The 19,099-nt window shown below is 44.1% G+C and overlaps 1 protein-coding gene across 6 annotated transcripts in view; it reads right to left on the bottom strand.

Moving 5' to 3' along the window:
- Positions 1–11,616, bottom strand: part of DICER1 (dicer 1, ribonuclease III) — a 67,851-nt gene extending 56,235 nt beyond the window's left edge. For 2 of the 6 annotated variants that reach the window (XM_087818403.1, XM_087818387.1), the window contains exon 1: positions 11,596–11,616. Coding sequence is in view for 1 of the 6 variants with exons in the window: in XM_087818409.1 (XP_087674535.1) it covers positions 11,439–11,474 (36 nt within the window). In the remaining 5 variants the exon portion in view is untranslated. Of the gene's footprint in view, positions 1–11,438; positions 11,539–11,595 lie in introns of those variants that run through there. The other 4 variants (XM_087818397.1, XM_087818383.1, XM_087818409.1 and 1 more) reach the window with 3 other exon arrangements.
- Positions 11,617–19,099: the final 7,483 nt, after the last annotated feature.

Genomic DNA, 19,099 nt, shown 5'->3' with positions numbered 1-19,099 from the left:
CATTTCTATAATGGGATCTACAAAGGTGTCCGCACCAGGCTCCTCTTGCTCCCCTACATAATCCACAGCACATACATTTAATTCATTAGCCAAGTCAAACGTGCAAATCACTAAAAAAAATACATAAGCTGATTGGTGTGAAAAAGAACTGCATGTATTAGAGGGAGGAAGTTGGGGCCATTTGAATATTGACTGTCCCCCTCTCAAAATGTTTTTAAGACAATTCTATTTTATACTCTATTTATTTTTATTTTTACTATTACTTAAAAACAATCCTTCAAAGAACAACAAAACATATGTTAAATTATAATTCACTGGTTGGATTAATCCAAAGTGAATTTTGGTCAAAGATTAGAAATTTAGCTTCCAATCTAATTACAGATTTCACATACCAATCAATAGCTTCTTTTAAAAAAATTTACTGATTTGAGAGAGAGAGAGGGACAGAGATCGATTTGTTGTTCCACTTATTTATGCATTCATTGGTTGAGTTTTGTATGTTCCCTGACCGGGGATCAAACCCGCAACCTTGGTGTATCAGGACAATACTCCAACCAACTGAGCTACCAAGAGCTTCTGAATATTACTTTTCAGGTAACTAACTTTGTCCACATAAATCACACTTGTGCCTAACTTCTAAGAATATAAAAAACCTAACTGAAATACCACTGTCTTTCCACACACAACAAAGTATTCTTTATATTACCTAATGATCTCTTAAAAAGTTGTAATTTTCCAAATGGAGCAAAGTTTTATCTGGCTATTTTTATTTTTAGTATCAATTACTTCTTAGTGGTCACTCAAGGAAATACTTGAGATGAAGTGGACAAATTTCTTGAAAAAACACAATTTACCAAAGTTAACATCTGAAGAAACAGAAAATCTGAAGAGGCCTATACCTTTTAAAGAAAATGGATTATTAAAAACCCCAAGACCAGAGGGCTTCACTGGTGATTCTGCTAAATATTTAAAGAATAACTCCAATCTTAAAAACAAACTCTTCAGGACAGAAATAAGAGAAACTACTTCCCAATCATTTCTATGAGACCAGCACAGTCCTGACACCAAAACCTAATAAGGAGAGTAAAATTACGAACCTATCTCTCAAACGAAAAACAAAATTCCTAAACAAAATCCTAGCAAACTGAATCCAGAAATATAAAAAAGGAAAATATATCATGACCAGTTGTGGTTTGTCACAAGCATTCAAAGATGGCTTATAATTAAAAATAAATAAAAATCAATTGATTTATTAGGACTTAATATAAAGCTACTGTAATCAGTGTGTGTACTGGCACAAAAATAGACAATGAAATAGAATATGGAAACAGACCCACATACAGTATATATGTGTATAAATATATATGTGTATATATATATATATATGGTTACTTAATAACAAAAACAAAACTGTAGGTACAGCAGAGAAAAGAATGGTGTTTCCAAATAAAAGCTAGGTTGTGTATCCAGTTAGAAAAGTGAATCTTTACTCCTGCCTCACATCACACACAAAAATGAATGCCAGTTAGACTGTATACTAAATGTATACAAAATCAAACAATAAAGTTATTAGGAAAAAACAAAGGCAGATACCTTCATGTCCTTGGGATGAGCAGACATTTCTTAGACAAAATATAAAAAGCACTAATCAAAAGGAAAAAAATCGACAAACTGTACTACATTAAAACTAGAATTTAGGTTCATTAAATGACCTAAGAGAGTGAAAAGCAAGACAGAGCAGGCTACAAACAACTCCCACGAATCAACAAGCAAAAGGCAGACAGGCAAACCGAGTGGGCAAAAGGACTTCACTGCACCGTAAATCAAAATGGTCAATAACCTTCATAAGCAATTAGAGTAAAACAGATTAAATGACAATGAGCTACGACCACACACCCCTTAGAACAGCAACGGCGAAGAGGACAGGCCCCAAGTTCGGGGAAGACGAGGAGCCTAGAGAGCTTTCTCACGCCCTCAGGCCGCTGGCAGAGCTGCAAACTGGGAGTATCCGCTACTGCTGAGCACACGCACCCCTACAGCCCAAGTCAGTCCATTCCTAAGCGTATACTCAACTGAAAGATGTATACAGTCAGCAAAAAAACATGCACAAGAAGGTTCAGGACTGCACTTTCATAATAAAGCTGAACACAAGCCCAATGTCCATCAACAGTGTGGCAGGCAAGGAAATACTGCCATATTCATAGGACAGAATACCAGATGATGCAACATGGAAGGAATCTCACTAAAAATGTTAAGTGAAAGAAACCCAACACAAAAGCCCAACGCAAAATCATACTGTATGCTTTCCACTACATAAAGGGAAAAATAAGAATAGGTACTTAAGCCAGTATGCGGGTAGTGCCTGGCAGGGGGTATTGGGAGGAGCATATAAAATTCTGGGCATATTTGTTCCTTGAGCTGGGCACTGGTTACAGGTGTGGTGTGTTCACTGTATATCTTTGTGATTTATGCACTTGTTTACTGAAATATATTTAATTTAAAGTTTATTTTTAAAGAGAACAAAGCAATCCTTCATTTACCACAGTGTGTATAAAATACCAAAAGCTCCCAGAGTAAGAGCGGAAGGGAGAGAACTTACCTTTATTGAGCAATTAAATTCCACTATTTGGTTTAATATTATCCTCAAAACAACACTAAGTATCATCTCCACTTCACAGGGACTTGGAATGACTGATCAAAAGCCACTTGACTAATAACAAGAGAGGTGGAATTCTACTTAAAATTGTGTCTGCTTCCAAACTTTTATTTCCACAATGTACAATACACCATAGTATCAAAAGAGATACCTATTTACACTGATTTGCTAGTCAAAGAAACTGTATTTGGATATGTTCCTTTTGATATCCCCAAGGGGTTGAAAAAGAGTGGACCCAACTTCAGATAAAAGCAGCAAAATAACTGAGTATTTTATGTTAACTGAATCTGCATAAGCATCTAAGTAAGTATTGCTTCAAATGTAAAGCCTTAGCAACCAAAATCAGTCCCATGCACTTATATTTCTCTTGGCCTTTCCAGCCAGGAAACACAGGTGCTCAATAAATGCACAATAACTGACTATACATCTCACCACTTCTTCTAGTATCTTTATTCCATTCGGCTGAAGACTAAACATGACTTACTGTCTGACAGAAACACTGCATGACTTCTCTAGTGAAATAAAAAGTTCTACTGTAAGAGAGATTATCATAAAGGGGGTTCAGACATAGTAAAACAAACTAGACAAGTTAATTTTATAGAAACTACAATGTACTGTGTAACTTTTTCTTCGCTAGTAAAAACAACACAGTAAGCATTTTGCCAGAGCATTTGCTGTTTAGGCAAGACAGATTTCATATGTGTATGTATGTATGTGTATTGTCTGTATGTGTGTGTCTATGCTAAAGAGGCTTTAAGAAAATTATTATTTTCCTACTCTTGGCCAAAGTACAGACCTGCTCATATGTTAAAAAAACACTCCCAGAATCCCCTAACGTTCAACAACAGGAAAAGCTAGAGGTTTACAAAGACTGAGTGCAAAACAATATTCAGGGTGGGGCAGAAGGGGGTTTACAGTTGTATGGAAAATAATACAATAATTAATAAATAATACAAAAAATAAACTCTGTGTCTCAAGTATTCTCAACTGTAAACCTACTTTTGCTCCACCTTATATAACAATGGAAACTTTTTACAAACATATCCCAAAAGAAGAACACTGTTTGACAATGCCTCATATTTCACATATTTTATTGAAGAAGTGTTGGAAACCAAAGGCACATATTACATAAGCAGTAAAGAGTTACTCCTTTTAAGACACTAATACAGTAGTAGCACATGGAAATTACTGCTTGCCTACTTCCAGTTCAATTTACATACTACATTTAAATGCCTAATTTAGGTTGTTCTATTACTTGTCCTTACTTTTCTATTAACAAAATTCTGCGTTTTCCTTAAAACACCCAAAATAGTGTTTGGTATAAAATTAACAAATCACTTGAGTTCATTACATTTAACAGGTACATATAAAGATTTAGAAATTGGAGTTTTTTTCCTAATGTTTAGCTATACAATACTGTCAGAAAGGTTAATTAATCTCAGTACAGTGTGATATACAAAATAAAAGCTTTAAAAATTAAAATACCAGGGTGCCTATTGGACACCTTTCTTCTCATTAACAGTACCAGAGGCCTCTCAATAGGTTACTTGGACTTCACCCTACTGATCAGATAGAAGACATTAAACGGTTTTTCAGATTCTCATCTGTTAACAAGCACTTACTAAGCTGTACCAGATGGAGAGAGAGATGAAAAGACTCAACCGTCTCTGAAAGACTCTGCCATCCATTCAAAGCAAAAAATGACTTCATCTACTTTTTAAGACTAATTCCCAAGGTTTTCGCCTTACATTTCCTGCTCAGAACATCTCACAATTCCATCATGTCCTTTCTTTTGGTTACTATACACAAAACTTAATGCTCAGTAAATGCAGTCTCTTTTTCATGTCTGGTATTTAGTACAGAATCTCAGCTTGAAATAGAGAGGTACCTGAATTACAGGGGTGCTTCGAAGATTACTGACTATAAGATATTCTGGAGACTTGTGAATATTCTAATTTTATACTGAGAAAATTAAAACTAAGTCTAGAAAGGCCAACATGACCTTCCCTTAACACACAGCTAGTTATTTAGAAGTAAAAGCAGACTGGAACACAGGTTTCTTTACCACTTGTTATTTTACAGTTCATTCAGTTCCACCAATCATGTGGAACTCATGCCTCAATTATTCAGAATCCTGTTTTTCCTGAGTTAACCTATTACTTGTCATTACATGTGCAGACATAGCCTAAATGAAGTGTCTATGGATAGTGTTCCGCGGGAGTCCCTGTACGTCCTATAATTTTATGTAAGATCACAAATATGTACATTTTTCTGGGGATAAGATTCATATTTTTCATCAAATCAGTAGGCTCCAAAGAGTAAAAACCATTGGCCCACATCAAGTACATGTGACACATATAAAAAGTTTATGCTGGTTTGAAACACAGATTCATGGATGATGTATTTATTCATGCAGAACAGAAGAAGAATGGCTATTTAGGAAAAGCTAGCAATATTTCAGTCACTATTACACTTGCTAGCACTGAAACAGGTAAACCATTTGGTACAGTACAGGCAATTCTCAATACAGATAATCTGTCTGTAAAGTGCTGCTCTCAAGCCCTCTTTTCTTTTTCATTTTCCATTATAAATACAGACATACATGTCAATATCAATAATTTTAGGGGAAAAACATAATATAATCTCATTAAGAACACAGAATGATTTTCTCTAACATATACACTTAAATAAAAAATATCAACTAAATTTTATTAAATGGTAGTTATGTGCCAGAAATCAGCTAAGAGTTTAAGAAACTCATTTTCTCACAACTCAAGAAACAGACACTATTATTATGACCGGTTTACCAATGAGGAAGCTGAGGCTCAGAGAGGTTGCTATATGCCCATGTTTCTCAACCATAAGCCAGAGGAATCTGAATTTGAACCCTGGTCTCTCTGACACCAAAGGCTTGATCTTAAACATCCATATAATACTATAATAAAATTTTAATACTTAATTTTGCAAAGTGGGAAAGGCTTAAAATGCCATTAATCACAGTTACCCATGAATGATGGTTGTGTAGCAGAATGTATATGGGAGAGGCCACTTGAAACTTTGGGATCATCATGTTAATCTTACCCTCCCTAGGCTGTTACCAACAGAAGGAAGACAGAAATCCTGGAATCTCAAAATATCAGATAAGTTACCCGGGCGGTGTGGTTCAGTGGTTGAGCATCGACCTGGGATCCAGGAGATTGCGGTTTGATTCCTGGTCAGGGCACATGCCCAGGTTGTGGGCTGGATCCCCAGTTGGGGGTGTGCAGGAGGCAGCCAGTTAATGACTCTCTCGTCGTCGATGTTTCTCTCTCTCCCTCTCCTTCCCTCTCTCTGAAATCAATAAATATATTTAAAATACATATATATATATATATATATATCTCATATAAGTCTACTGCCCTTCTCTTCCCTTTCAAATAGGGCTACTGATTTAACTCCATAATCAAAGAAGCTTCCACATCAGTTCAAGATCAGTTTTCAAACTGAGATCCTTCCCTCACTGTGCTTTGCTGACACATTCTAATCCCCCAAAGAATTTCCAAATGTGTTTTTAAAATCCTTCCTTTACTACACACATTGAGCTGTGACATAAAAAAGAACCATCACAACTAGGAGGGTTCATCCACGTCAACGATGAGAAGCCTACAATACCAGTAAAACTCCCAATTTTTATAGCAATTTCCTTCTTTGAAGTTCTTAACACTTCTCTCCGTCCACAATGCACCTCACAGATGGAGAAGAACCAGGCAGCCTGATTCGTCCAAAATCAGAACAGTAATAATATATTTTTTAAAAACTTTTTGTTGATTTTTAAAGAGAGAGGAAGGGAGAGAGAAACATCGATGTGAGAGTGAAACATGGGTTGGAGCCTCCTGCACACCCCCTACTGGGGATCAATCCCGCAACCAGGGGAATGTGCCCTGACCAGGAATCAGGCCGGCAACCCCTCGCTGCACTGGACAACGACCAACCAACTGAGCCACGCCTGCCACTGCAGTAGTAATCTTTTTAAAAGCTTAATATACAAGCAGTGTTATTCTGCATAAAACTGTATTAGCTTCTAAGTACTTCAAAAAGTAATATAAACTAACTTATTCCCTAAACAAATCTGAGCACTTTCTATATGCCAGGCACTGTTTTAGTCCATGCTTACTATTCTATAAACCTTAACACAGGCATTTAATGTCACTACGGGTCTCAAAAATTAAAACACTAGCCAGGCCAGGCATGGCTGAGCGGTTGAGCGTCGACCTAGGATCCAGGCGACTGGGGTTCGATTCCCGGTCAGGGCACATGCCCAGGTTGTGGGCTCGATCAATGACTCTCTCATCATTGATGTTTCTATCTCTCTCTCTCTCCAGTTCCTTTCCTCTCTCTGAAATCAATAAAGATACATTAAAAAAAAAAAAAAAATCAAAACACTAAGGCCAAAATTTAAGTATTTCCTGTCTTATTTCTAGTAAGTCTTATAGACATCCTCAGACAATGCATTCTTGTGGCATCTTCTTAGTCATTTATTTAAATGATGCTGAGCTATCCTTGCCCTAAGAAACTTCACATATTAACGGAGAACCAACAATTCACTGACAATTTTAGATAAATAGGAAAGCCATTTTGTACTCAGAATTTGTTTTAAAAAAGCATTCTTACATTACTGAAAATTTCAATTTCACCAGCCAGACGTCAAAAATATAGCTGACCCTCCAAAAATGTAACAAGGGCCCACTTACACGCGGATTCAATAAATACCTGTAGTGTTTTCAACCCACAGCTGCAGAGGGCCAGTATATATAGGGAACTTGAGCACCCAAGGATTTTGGTATTCGGGGGGTGGGCATGGGGGGAAGCCTGGAATCAATCCTGCACCAGTAGTGAGGGACAACCCAAGTTTTTAGAAAGTCAAAAGTTATATATGGATTTTCGACTTGGGGATCGGGGGGGGTTAGCGCCCCTTAACCCCCACGTTTTTCAAGAAGCAACTGTAACACTGACCATATACCACCACACAAGCAGCCCTACTTTTTAGGCCAACACACATTCCTAAAGACTGACAGAAGATTTTGGAAAATCCTCACTGCCTATACTGTCCAGAAATGAGTTCCTTTGTGAATAGATTGCCATTCAGCATCTGTCAAAAGCCTGAATGAGACAATTGGTATTTCAGGGAAATGACCTGAAAGATAAATTAACTGAACTCTAATTAATCAAATCACCAGAATAATGTACATCTGTATTACTAAGCTTTTCTACTATGCCTGAGGCTTTTCTCTAGTTTCTCTAAATGGCATGTGAAAAATGTTTCGCTATCAGTTTTAAAACATTTTGTCTACATATTACTAATGTAATTTTATGTAAGAATTTAAACAATACATATACAAGAGGAAAGTCAGCTTCTCCTGGTTAATTGGTATACTTCCTTTCATTAATCAATGCCAACTGTAATTAGTACTGTTTCCTCTTTTGCTTTGATTAATAATTTAAATTCTTAAAAAAATCTTTACTTACATGCAGATGCTGAGCTATCTTTGCCCTAAGCTTCTCATCTAATTCCCTCCAGTCCCCTCCACCATGTACCCCTCAACCTTCACCATTTTTAGTCCTTTTCAAACACCTATTGGTGTAATACCATTTCAAATTCTGTCTCAAAGAAGACAAATAACAGAACATATACATCCACTGGACTTTTAGAATGAGCTAAACTCTTGAATGTTAAAAAAAGTAGAACATAAAGTAAACAAGACAAATCACTTGGCTCCAACTTACTATTTACACAAGTTAAATAGGACTTTTCCAGGAGCACAACCTAGCTCCACGAATAAACTCAGTTGTTTGAGTATCTACTTGCCAGACACTGATAGGAACTAAGGTCATAAAAATGAGTCAAACCTGGCCCTCAAGGAGATTAAAGTCTTTTCTTGACAGAGGAACTGTTTGTAGGAAAGTGTAACTGTCAGGAACAGCCCTGAGAAAACTCATATTGCAATACATTCTGAGTCCAGTGTTTTGATGATCAAGAAACAATCTGGCCCTATCTGAGTAGCTCAGTTGGTTTAGTGTCAATCCTGTACGCTGAAAGGTCACAGGTTCAATTCCAGGTTAGGGCACATAACTGGATTGTGGGTTTGATCCCAGGTTAGGGTGCATATGAAAGGCAACTAATCAATGTATCTCTCACACTGATGTTTCTCTCCCCCCCCCCCCCCACCCACTTCTGGGCATATACCCAAAAGAAATGAAAGCAGGGACTCAAACAGGTATTTGTACACCTATGCTTGCAGCAGAATTCTTCACAAAGCCAAATGGCAGAAGCAACCCAGGTGTCCCCCTACGGATGAATGGATGAATGCAGTGTGCCCATACACAATGAAGTATTATTCATCCTTAAAAGGAAGGAAATCCTGGCCCATGCTACAACATAAATGAACCCTGAAGAAGTGTAAGTGAAACCCAATAGTCACAAAGAACAAATATTGCATGATCCCACTTACATGAGGTTCCAAGAGTAGTCACACTCACAGAGAACACAGACTGATGAGTGCCTGGGGCTGGAAGAAGGGTGGACTGGGGGTCAGTGTTTAATGGGCACAAAGTTTCAGCTGAGGAAGGGGAAAAGCTCTGGAGACGGATGGTGCTGACGGTTGCAAAACAGTGAGTGTACTTAATGCCACACAACTGCACGCTTAAACATGGTTAAAATGATAAATTTTGTTATGTATATTTTGCCACAAAAAAAGAAAAAAAAATCTGAAATATTCAGATGAGAGGTCACCTGAACATTTAAGGTTACAGTGTTTCCTTCATTCAACAAGTATTAACTTACCCACATGTTATACAGGTTTTTCCTCTCAAATCCACTTAGAACAGCACCACAATGCAATGAAAAGAGCACATGTGCAAGGGCTCTGAAATCAAACCATGACAGTCCTGGCTACGCCCCCTCCAGACTCATAACTCCGGGCAATCATCCCTGAGTCTTCGTTCCGTGCATGTAAAATAAGGACAGTGTCTCAGGGTTGCAGTGAGGGTTAAGTGAGAATGTGTATAAAAGCACCTGAAACATCCTGGCACATGACAAGGAGGCACTTCTTACTCATAAAGAGTCCCCTTCTCTCCTGTGCCAAAAGTAATGACCACAGGATGTTAAGGTCACAAGTGGGAGAGAGAATGTCCATTAAATATCTACCTTCTCAAATGAAACAAGCATCTCACATGTCAGACAGCAGCAGGGAAGAAATACCTCGATGTCATAAAAGTCATCCTTCCTAGAAGGTAGCACTGCACAAAATGTGCTACCCAATACACAGCACCACAAAAATCACTACCAAATTAAACTAAGATCACGAGCCACATCGAAATAAAATGCCTTCTAAAACCAAGATGAGAAGACGCCGCAATGACAAAATCACCTCGCTCTTCAGTTCATACAGCGCCATAAGCATACCGTAGACCTCAACCTTTAACGGCGCGGTGCTGGCATAAAAAGCCAGCCCTTACTAAAATAAGCGAAAGGAAGAGAAAGTCCTTTCCCCACATGCAGCTCTCTAGCTTTAAAGACAGCACTTGGCAAAATAAACGGATTATTCCAGAACCTAGCTCCTGCAGGCATCAGTAATACTAAAATTACCACTCACTAGCCACCACCTCCAGAATCCTGTCCAGCCGTCCACCCTGCGATAAATCACTGGAGCTCTCGGTGAAGACGGGTATTTTCACTTAGAAGCTTTAATGTTTATATCAACGCATCTCTCCATGTAGCCTTTTATTAAAGCACACGAAGAATACGCGATTTCCAAGTTACCCCACTTCTGCCCTTTTCCATTCACTGAGCGCGCTGCGCTTGAAGAACAAGCCGCAGGAAGACAGGCGAGCATCAGGGTCGTCCAGATGCAGAAAATTCAAAGGCAGCAGCACCCTCAAGCAGCACACGCTCCGGAGTGATGCTCTGGGGTCACACGAGTGTTTTTACACCGCGCTGGCTGCGAGAACACGGGGACTTCCGCGGCTCAGTACCGCAGGCCTTTCCCCAAAAAACCTCCGAGCCCGGGAGCGAGGCCGCCCGCTCAGGTCCGTTCCCGCAAACCTCCAGGCTCCCGGCGCCGCAGGAGGCCGCGGGCCAGGCCGCCGGGCGGCTCGGCTCCGCCAGACAACCTACGTGAATCTCATGTGCGAACTTAAAACGTACACTGATTTCCCGAAGACCGGACACCCTGCAGAAAGGCTCCTCGGCGGGGCTCAGAAGTTCCAGCACAAAAACACCCGAGGGGAGGGGCGGAAAGATGGCCTCGGCCACCCGCCCCCTGGGACCCAGACCTGGTCACCTGCCAATAAACACGAACAATCCGCCCAACCCGCCCCCGCGGGCCCCCGCGGCCCGGCTTCCTTCCCGCCCGGCCCTGCCCAGTGTCCACGGAGGCCCGGCCGTGGCCGCCGCCACCGCAAGTCCCCGGGATGCTCCCGAGGCTCCGCGGCGGGTCCCGCACCCCTCGGCGCGCGTCGCCGGCCCTGTCAAGCCCCCGCTCCCCGCGGGCCCGGCGAGCGCCGAGGCGCCCCCGTCCCCGTCCCTCAAAAGCCGCGACTCCGCGGGGCGCAGGGCCGGGCGGGCGCGGAGCCCCGCAGGCCGCGCCATCTGCCCGCGCCGTCCCCGCCCCGCGGGCCAGGCCGGAGCGCGGGCCCAGGGCAGGGGCGCCCACGCGGGCCGGGCGCGGAGGCGGAGGCGGGCGCGGGGCCGGGCGGGGCCGCTCCCCGCCCCGGACACAAAGCGGCTCCGCGGAGCCCGCCTCACCTGCAGCACGGGGCGCCGCGGGCCTTCGCCAACCATCGGCCCCTCTCCGGCGCGTGCGTCACAGCCCAGGCCTCCCGGTGCCGCCCGGCGCCGCCGCCGCCGCCATTTCCTCCCGCTCGCCGTCGCCTCGTCCCCGCTGTCAGGTTACTCCATTCACCTGGGCCTGCAGCAGCCCGCGCGACGCGCGCCTCCGCCTCGACCCCTCCCGCCGGCGCCTGCGGAGACTGCGCAGCGCCCGGCTCGCCCGCAGCCCGCGCACGGCCCGCGGCAACGGCGCACGGCCGCTTGGAGAATCCCACCGGCGCCCACGCCGCCCCGCCCGCTCCCCACGCCGCGCTCGCCCCGCGCCCGCATGAGAGCGAGCCTGTGATTGGACAGCGCGCGCGGTGAAAGGTTAATCCCGGCGCCTCAGCCACTCAGGAGCCGGGAGACGGCGGCGCGGCGGCGGAGGCCGAGGAGGCGTTTGCGGCCCAGCGCCGGCGGGCCCGGGACTCGCGCCGCCGCCCCGCGCCTGGGCGGCCTCGTGCGTGGGCCGCGCCGGGGCTGCGGGCGCTCGCTCAGCGGGGCGGGACCTAGGGGCGCTGGGCGTTCGCCCGCCTCCCTTGTTGCCCTTTCTGGCACCCCCGGCCCCTGAAAGTGGCCCCGTCCCATGCTCGGCGCCCCTCTTCCACTTCCCTCCGTGTTTAAAGGACCTTCCCACTCGGCCGCTTGAGCCCCGCGTCCCCGCGCATTTGGGAGGACAACAGACCCCGCGTCCCACCCCCAGCCCGGGAACGGGGACCCCCACATCCTGAGCTGGGGACAGCGGCCCCACTTATGTAAATTGTTCCTCCGCACTGGCTGCTACCCGCTTCCATACCTCGGAGCTGCGAGTTAGTGTGGAGGCCGAGGGACTGGCTTCAGGAAAATCCTATTCGTTTATCACAACATGTAGACGTCTCTTCCCCAGGACCCACCCGATGAGTTTACCCGAGACGAGGCGTGGTACCAGCAGCCATGCTCCTGCCCAAGAGGAAGCACCTACTGTGTGCTGCGCGCAGGGCGCAGCGCAGAGGCCTTGCCGAGCTCTTACACCAGTCCCAGCAACTGGGACGTGCCGGTCGGAACTCAGATGAGCGTGTTCTATACCAAGAGAGAATGCAAAACGTCTTCCAGTAATTTTTTATATTTTTTGCATGCTGAAGTGGTAATCTTTTTGATACATTGGAATAAATATTAGTTTCATTTGTGTCTTTCAAAATGGGAGTGCTAGAAGAATTGTATAGGAGAATTCATAGGGCTTGCATTATAGTGCTATCGGGCAGGCTGGTGTAGCCTGTGATCTTTATGTGAACCCTGTGGGGTAGACGCTGTAATTGCCCCACCCCCAGGCCCTGTCTATTAAGGTGAACAAAATAGCCTCCAGCAAGTAAACAGCCAACAGGTGAATGAGGGAGACTTGAACCCAGCTCTTCTGGCTTTGAGGCTGGTACGCCCATTCACTACTGTGCGCAAATTTGGATCCTATAGTTACTGTAAATTCACCTAAATGTAGAATGTTCAGGGGTAAAAGGAGGAAAGAGTCCAAATGCTCTTGGCAGACTTCCCTAAAAGTAATGTTTCTTATATGGCAAGCACTGTGGGCAGTAGACCCCCTGGTGATATATGGAAAGGCTTTGGGGAGATAATCCCTTATGGGAAGGAGGGCATCTCAGGGTGGGGATAGCCACGGGGGTCCACCAGCGGAGGGGAATTGGTGGGCGGGTAAAACTTTCAGCCCCTCCTGTGTCCTCTCAATCTGTCACAACTAGCTGGGCTTCTCCGTCAGCTGGTTTGTCTGATTTTCATCAATTTTTTTTTTTAATTTTTAAATAAGTAGTATGTATACAGGGTGTCCCCCCAAAAGGTATACGCGCTGTAAGAGCTGATAGCTCCGTTTTGAAAATGAAATGTATTTTAATAAAGTTGCCTTTATAATTATTTAAAGTGTGTGTATACATTTTTTGGGACACACTATATATGGTTCATCTATCAGAAAGCATTAAAAGGTATACGGTAAAAAGAATCTCTCCCCCACGCCTGTCTCGGTGCCCAAACGTGTAACCACTATTCTCATTCTTCTAGAGAATTTTTTTATGCCTGTAGAAGTCAAGACGTTCCCCAATTTACAAAAATAGAAGTATGACATACACAATTATTACATCTTGCTTTTTATTGCTTATTATATCAAGAAGATATGTCTATAGCAATATATACAGAGCTCCTCACTACTTTTTTCAATTCCCATAACATTTTATTACAGGGATATGCCATAATTTATTTAACCAATACTCTATTGGTGAACCTTTAGACTTCCCAGTCTTTTGCAATTAAGCATTGATCTATTTGGAACTGATTCAGTATATGGGGTGAGGTATGGATCCAAGTTAATACTTTTTCCAGATGGCTACACAGTTTGCCATTTATTGCCCATTTGTTGAAGAGTTCCCTTCTAGACTCTATTTTGTCCCAGTGGTGTATCTATCCATCCTCTAGTTGCTGGTTTGTTTTAAATCTGGAGACAAAAATCTTGTAAGGAATAGTGTTTCATACTTGGTTCAGATCACTAAAAATCTTAGCGCTAATATTTCAGCCATATTAAGCAACAGTACCATGTGGTATGCATTTTCTGCGGGTTAATTTTTATTTCCCCTTGACCCTGACTATATTCCACAATTTGTTTTGTTTTATTTTATTTAGAACAAGCCAGGATATAAATATCCCTTTGTTTAAGATTCTCTGTTTGCAAGCAACAGAAACAAACCTGAAGTAGCTCACCCAAAAGGGAAGAATTTATCATTAGGATGTAAGGGTTTCTCGCAAAAGCCAGGAGCAGGAATGCAGCTACATCTTAGCAAAGGACTAGAACCAGGAGTTGGAAAGCTTCCAGGAACCCAAAAGAGATTGTGTGTCCTTCTGTGATTTTTTTTCTATGTACCTGCATCATTTGTGTATCCCTCTCTACCAATTTGTTCTCTCTGCTTTTCTGCCTACAGAGGAGAATATAGCCACACCCCCATATTCAGCTAGGAAGTCAGGCCAGTGTGGGGGTCAGAGTAAGAGCCCAAACAAGGAAGGGAGGGCAGCCTGCAGAGTCCGGTGGCTGATTATGTAGGGGGGACCACCCAAAGAAAAGCTGTGTTGAAGACAAAGGAGCCAGACTTTCGCTGTTGGAGAAGGGGTCACAAGGGCAGTAATGAGAAAAGCAAGGCCTGTGTGATTGGATTGGAATTAGAGGTATTGATGGGAAGTCAAGGTTTTCAATATCTATAGCTATAAAAATAAGTATGAATGTACTTTAAGTGCCATATAGAGGACCCTCAAACATCTTACTGTGTCAGAAAGTATGAAATGCTCAAGGAATGATGGTGACATTTCAAAAAGACAAAGCACTCATCTTGAAGGGGCTCCTACTGGCCAAATTTGGAGCCATTTGAGCATCAAAATAAATTATAATAGGAGAATATAGCCCACATAATAAAGTATAATCCACAAGTCCACACTGATTTTTTTTAATGAGTAAATGAGAAGAGACAGCTGTTACCCAGAGTAGAACGCAGCCAAGAATTTGGAGGGATAATGGAATTAAAAATCACCCAGTGCCCCAGCCAGGTGTGGCTTAGCGGTTGGGCATCGACCTAGGATCCAGGAGATCGAGGTTCGATTCCTGATCAGGGCACATGCCCGGGTTGTGGGCTCTGATCCCCAGTTGGGGGCGTGCAGGAGGCAGCCGATCAATGACCACTCTCTCATCATTGATGTTTCAGCTCTCTCCCTCTCCCTCCTTCTCTCTGAAATCAATAAAGATATGTTTAAAAAAAAAAAAAAATCACCAGTTGGCAATCATCAGAATAAAATGAAGGAGAAAAAAAAAAGCAGTCAGGGACATTCAGAACATTTTTCACTTTCCCGGGTCAGATCAGACCTCTCTTGACTTGAGTAAAATTAACTCAGTATTTCTTGGCATTTCCTCTTTGGGGGAAACTTTTAATACCATCGTGTCATTGGCCCTCCCATCAGTCCTGAATTCCTGAGGCTCGTCTCACTTAGAACTAAAGAACCCTGACCTTCAGACGACGTGGTATTTACCAGGAAAAGTCACCTAAAACCACGTTCTGCTCTTCCCAGGCCCCTGAATAGCTCTCCGACAGAGTTTCAGTGTCTTTTCACTCCTACAGGGGAAAAGAAAACAGAAAGATTACAGTCTTGTGGTAACCGTATCAGTGTTTCACTATGTGACTGATTTTCCACCTCGATTGGACTAAAGCAATTTTCCAGTATCTTAGTATCAGCTTTTTTTTATTTGGAAAAATAAATACTGCAATCTTAATTTATATTGAATTGTTATTCAGGAAATAACATTCAGGCAGCTTTAGTACTTCTACTAAACGAATCTAAAGAAACTTGGAATTACAACATCAAGTTTGTCCAGATTTTTAAAAAAATAGTTACACAGAACTACTATAGACTTTAAAATTGATTTTAAGTAGCCTTATCATCCATTCCCTCTCTCTTCACCACATTCACCAACCTGTTTTCCTAGACAAATGAAACTTCCTCTAGTTTTCTCTCTTAGTTCTCATGCTCCAGATTTTCTTTCAGGCGATTCTCTGACGTCTCGCCCATGTGATAAGAGCTAAGCAAGTGAGATAAGGCAACTGCCAGGAGAGCTCCCTGCTACGGTCTGAATGTTTGTGTCCCCCCAAAATGCATATGTTGAAATCCGAAGGTGATGGTCTTCTGAGGTGGAGCTTTGGGGAGGTGATTAGGTCGTGAGGGTGGAGCCCTCGTGAATGGGATTAGCGCCCTTATGAAAGGAATGCCCGAAAGCTTGATTTCGCCTTCTGCAATTATAAAGATGTAACTCCAAAAGGAAAAATCACAAATGGTATTATTTCCAGCATGGAGAGAGGCTGGGGGCAAGGTGTGTGTTTGCTGTGGGGAAATGAGAGGGCAGGGAATAGAGGAAACAAAGATAAATTCTTTAGGTGGAGGGCTTTCTAGACTCACCCACCCCCACCCCCCAGCCCTGTAAAAAAAACCCACATCTGTAGAAACCATCTCTGCATGTCCCTAAGACTAGTCTTAGGTCTTCCCACCTTTGCTCTTGATTGACTGATGGCCTTAACTGTGTGTTGCTGTGGATGTCAGCAGTGGACCGGAGGGAAGGGGCAGAGAGTAGAAACAGGATGGGGTCAGGGTTCGAGACTAGGGCACCCATAAGCTGGACTCGGTAAGGTTTCCAGGATCCAAAAGAGATTGGCGGGTCCGGGCTTGGTCCAAGAACACTCAGTCTGTTGGGTAGGACCCAGTAGCAGATGAGGTTCTCAGAGAGCATCATGACGTCACCCAATTTTGCAGTTCGTGATAGGATGACAACTAAGTGAGGATATTTGGATAATAGTTTTGGGCTCCAAGGAATAAGCTAGAAAAGGCTGAGCAAACTATCCAACTTTTAGCCTAACCAGCAGGATTCAGGGCTGCTCTTGAATCTTTGCCTAGAGAACTAAGGGGCAACCAAGAACTTGGGTAGAAGCCCGGAACCGGAGTTTGGGCAAACAAGGCTGGAGAATGGAGGAAAATAGCAAACTGGTGGTCGAACAAGGGCTATTTGACCAACCGCCAAGCCTCAAGCATCACCAGTTACAGCAGCTCGGGCAGGTCCCCCAGTGCCCCCTCCACAGAGCGGTGGCTTCCCCAGTTACCAGTCTTGCACTTGTGGGGGAGGAAAATTAATTTTCCTTTTACCTGCTCCATTCTTGGCTGGGACCCCTGTAATAAAAGACAGATTAGCAAGAGGGAAGCAAATATTTCATTAACACGTGTAGCCCCCATCACGTGGGAGAAACCTGACTCCAAAGCAGCTCCAAATGGGGGCTTAGAATCCCCGCTCCGTGCACCTTCCACACGGAGCGATGCACTTGCAAGGCCCGGACAGGCCCAAGGAAAGCAGCTTCGGGCTCCCGGGCCCGGCCGGGTGGGCCTGCGGGAGGAAGCTCATGGGATGACGTTTGCGGGCAGATTCTCGGGGCTGGGAAGAATGTCTTCTTTCCTCCTGGGATGAGGAGGGTACCCTCCACAGGAGAGTTTTATCTCCTGCTTTCAAAACGAAAAAGTCAGAGTGTTTTCCTTATGCCTGTTTTTTCTGAAGTGCCTGTAGTTCAAAACAATTAGGCCAAAGTGCCATCTTTTGGGGTGATCCAGTGTAGGTGGCTTCCCCAGAGCTGGCTTCTGCAGTATAGCAGTCAGGAGTACCTAGCACCTAGCACCCAGCATCCTCCCCGGGGGGGTTCATGTACCTGTGATGAGATACCTCACCATGAACGGCTTCCCCAGCACCTAGAGGACAGGCTTCCAGCGAGTCCCCGAGCGTGACACCACAGCAACTGCTCTGCAGCCCAGTAAGGACACCCTCGGACAGTTTCTGGATCTCAGCTCTGGGCCTTCCTTAAACCTGCAATTTCGATAGTCCTTCGAGTTCCCTTGTCTTCTTACTAGTCAACCCGCCGCGGCACCGGTGCCTGTTGTGCTTAATCATTTCATTCTTCAGAGGAAAGCCTTCCCTGCAGGCTCCCCTGTGGTTTCTGTTCTCCTTGAACCCTGGCTGGTACAGAGAGTGGACCGCAGAGGCTGGGCACGTCCTAAAACGCAGAGGCTGGGGTGCGGTCACGCAAAGTCAGTGCTGCCACCCTGTCCCCATTCGTCTGAGCCTGTCTGTGGGGTCCTTAAACTAGGCCCACAGACCCACAGAAGCCTTGGAGTGGAATTCAGGGTGTTCATTCGTCAGGGTGAGAAAAGATTACATCTTTGCTCCGACGAGCCTCTAACTGAAATTCAGCATTTCCTTCAATTATGAGTGTCAGGTGATGGCCACGGCGGGGTGAACAGTGCCTGCGACTTTGCCACTGGAAGGAATCGCAGATATTTTCATATCACATCAGTCATGGATAGCTTGACATTTTGTTTACACTCATTTTGACTTTGAAGTTTAGTTATTAGACTTGCTGTCACAGTCATTACTAATGTGGTAAGAAGCACAATGCCAACCATTTCACAACTTTATTTTTTCAATCCTCACCCGAGGATATTTTTTCCATTGCTTTTCAGAGAGAGTGGAAGGGAGGGAGAGAGAGAGAAACATGGACGTGAGAGACACATCAACTGGACCAGGGCCAGGGATCGAACCTGCAACCGAGCTACACACCCTTGGCCCGAATCAAACCTGAGACCCTTAGTCCTCGGGCTGATGCTCTAACTGCTAAGCCACACCAGCCAGGGCACGATTATTTTTTTAACGTAAATATTTTTGAGACTGAGACTTCTGAGAAGCAGTTTCACGAGGCTGACAAAGGGGCCCATGGCATAAGACAGGCTGAGGGCCCCTGCTCTATAATGAGAGAAGTTTTACCCAGGCACGTGGGGATCCAGCTAATCGTTTAATTTCTCAGCAGCCCTTGTAGGGAACATGGCCAGGTTTGGCCAATGAGATGTGAAAAGAAATGTGTGAACTTCTGGGTCAGATCCTCAAAAGTAAAGGAAGATTTCTCCCTTCGTCTCTTCTCCCTTTCCCGGGGCTGGAATAAAGACTCGGGGGGGGGGGGGACTGGAGTCATTTTAGACAACATGGTAGAAGCTGCATGTTG

Source organism: Miniopterus natalensis, chromosome 1 (genome assembly GCF_054644295.1).
Source record: "Miniopterus natalensis isolate mMinNat1 chromosome 1, mMinNat1.hap1, whole genome shotgun sequence".
Taxonomy (NCBI): domain Eukaryota; kingdom Metazoa; phylum Chordata; class Mammalia; order Chiroptera; family Miniopteridae; genus Miniopterus; species Miniopterus natalensis.
Note: the sequence above shows the minus strand (reverse complement) of the source record. Positions and strands in the feature narration are given on the sequence as shown.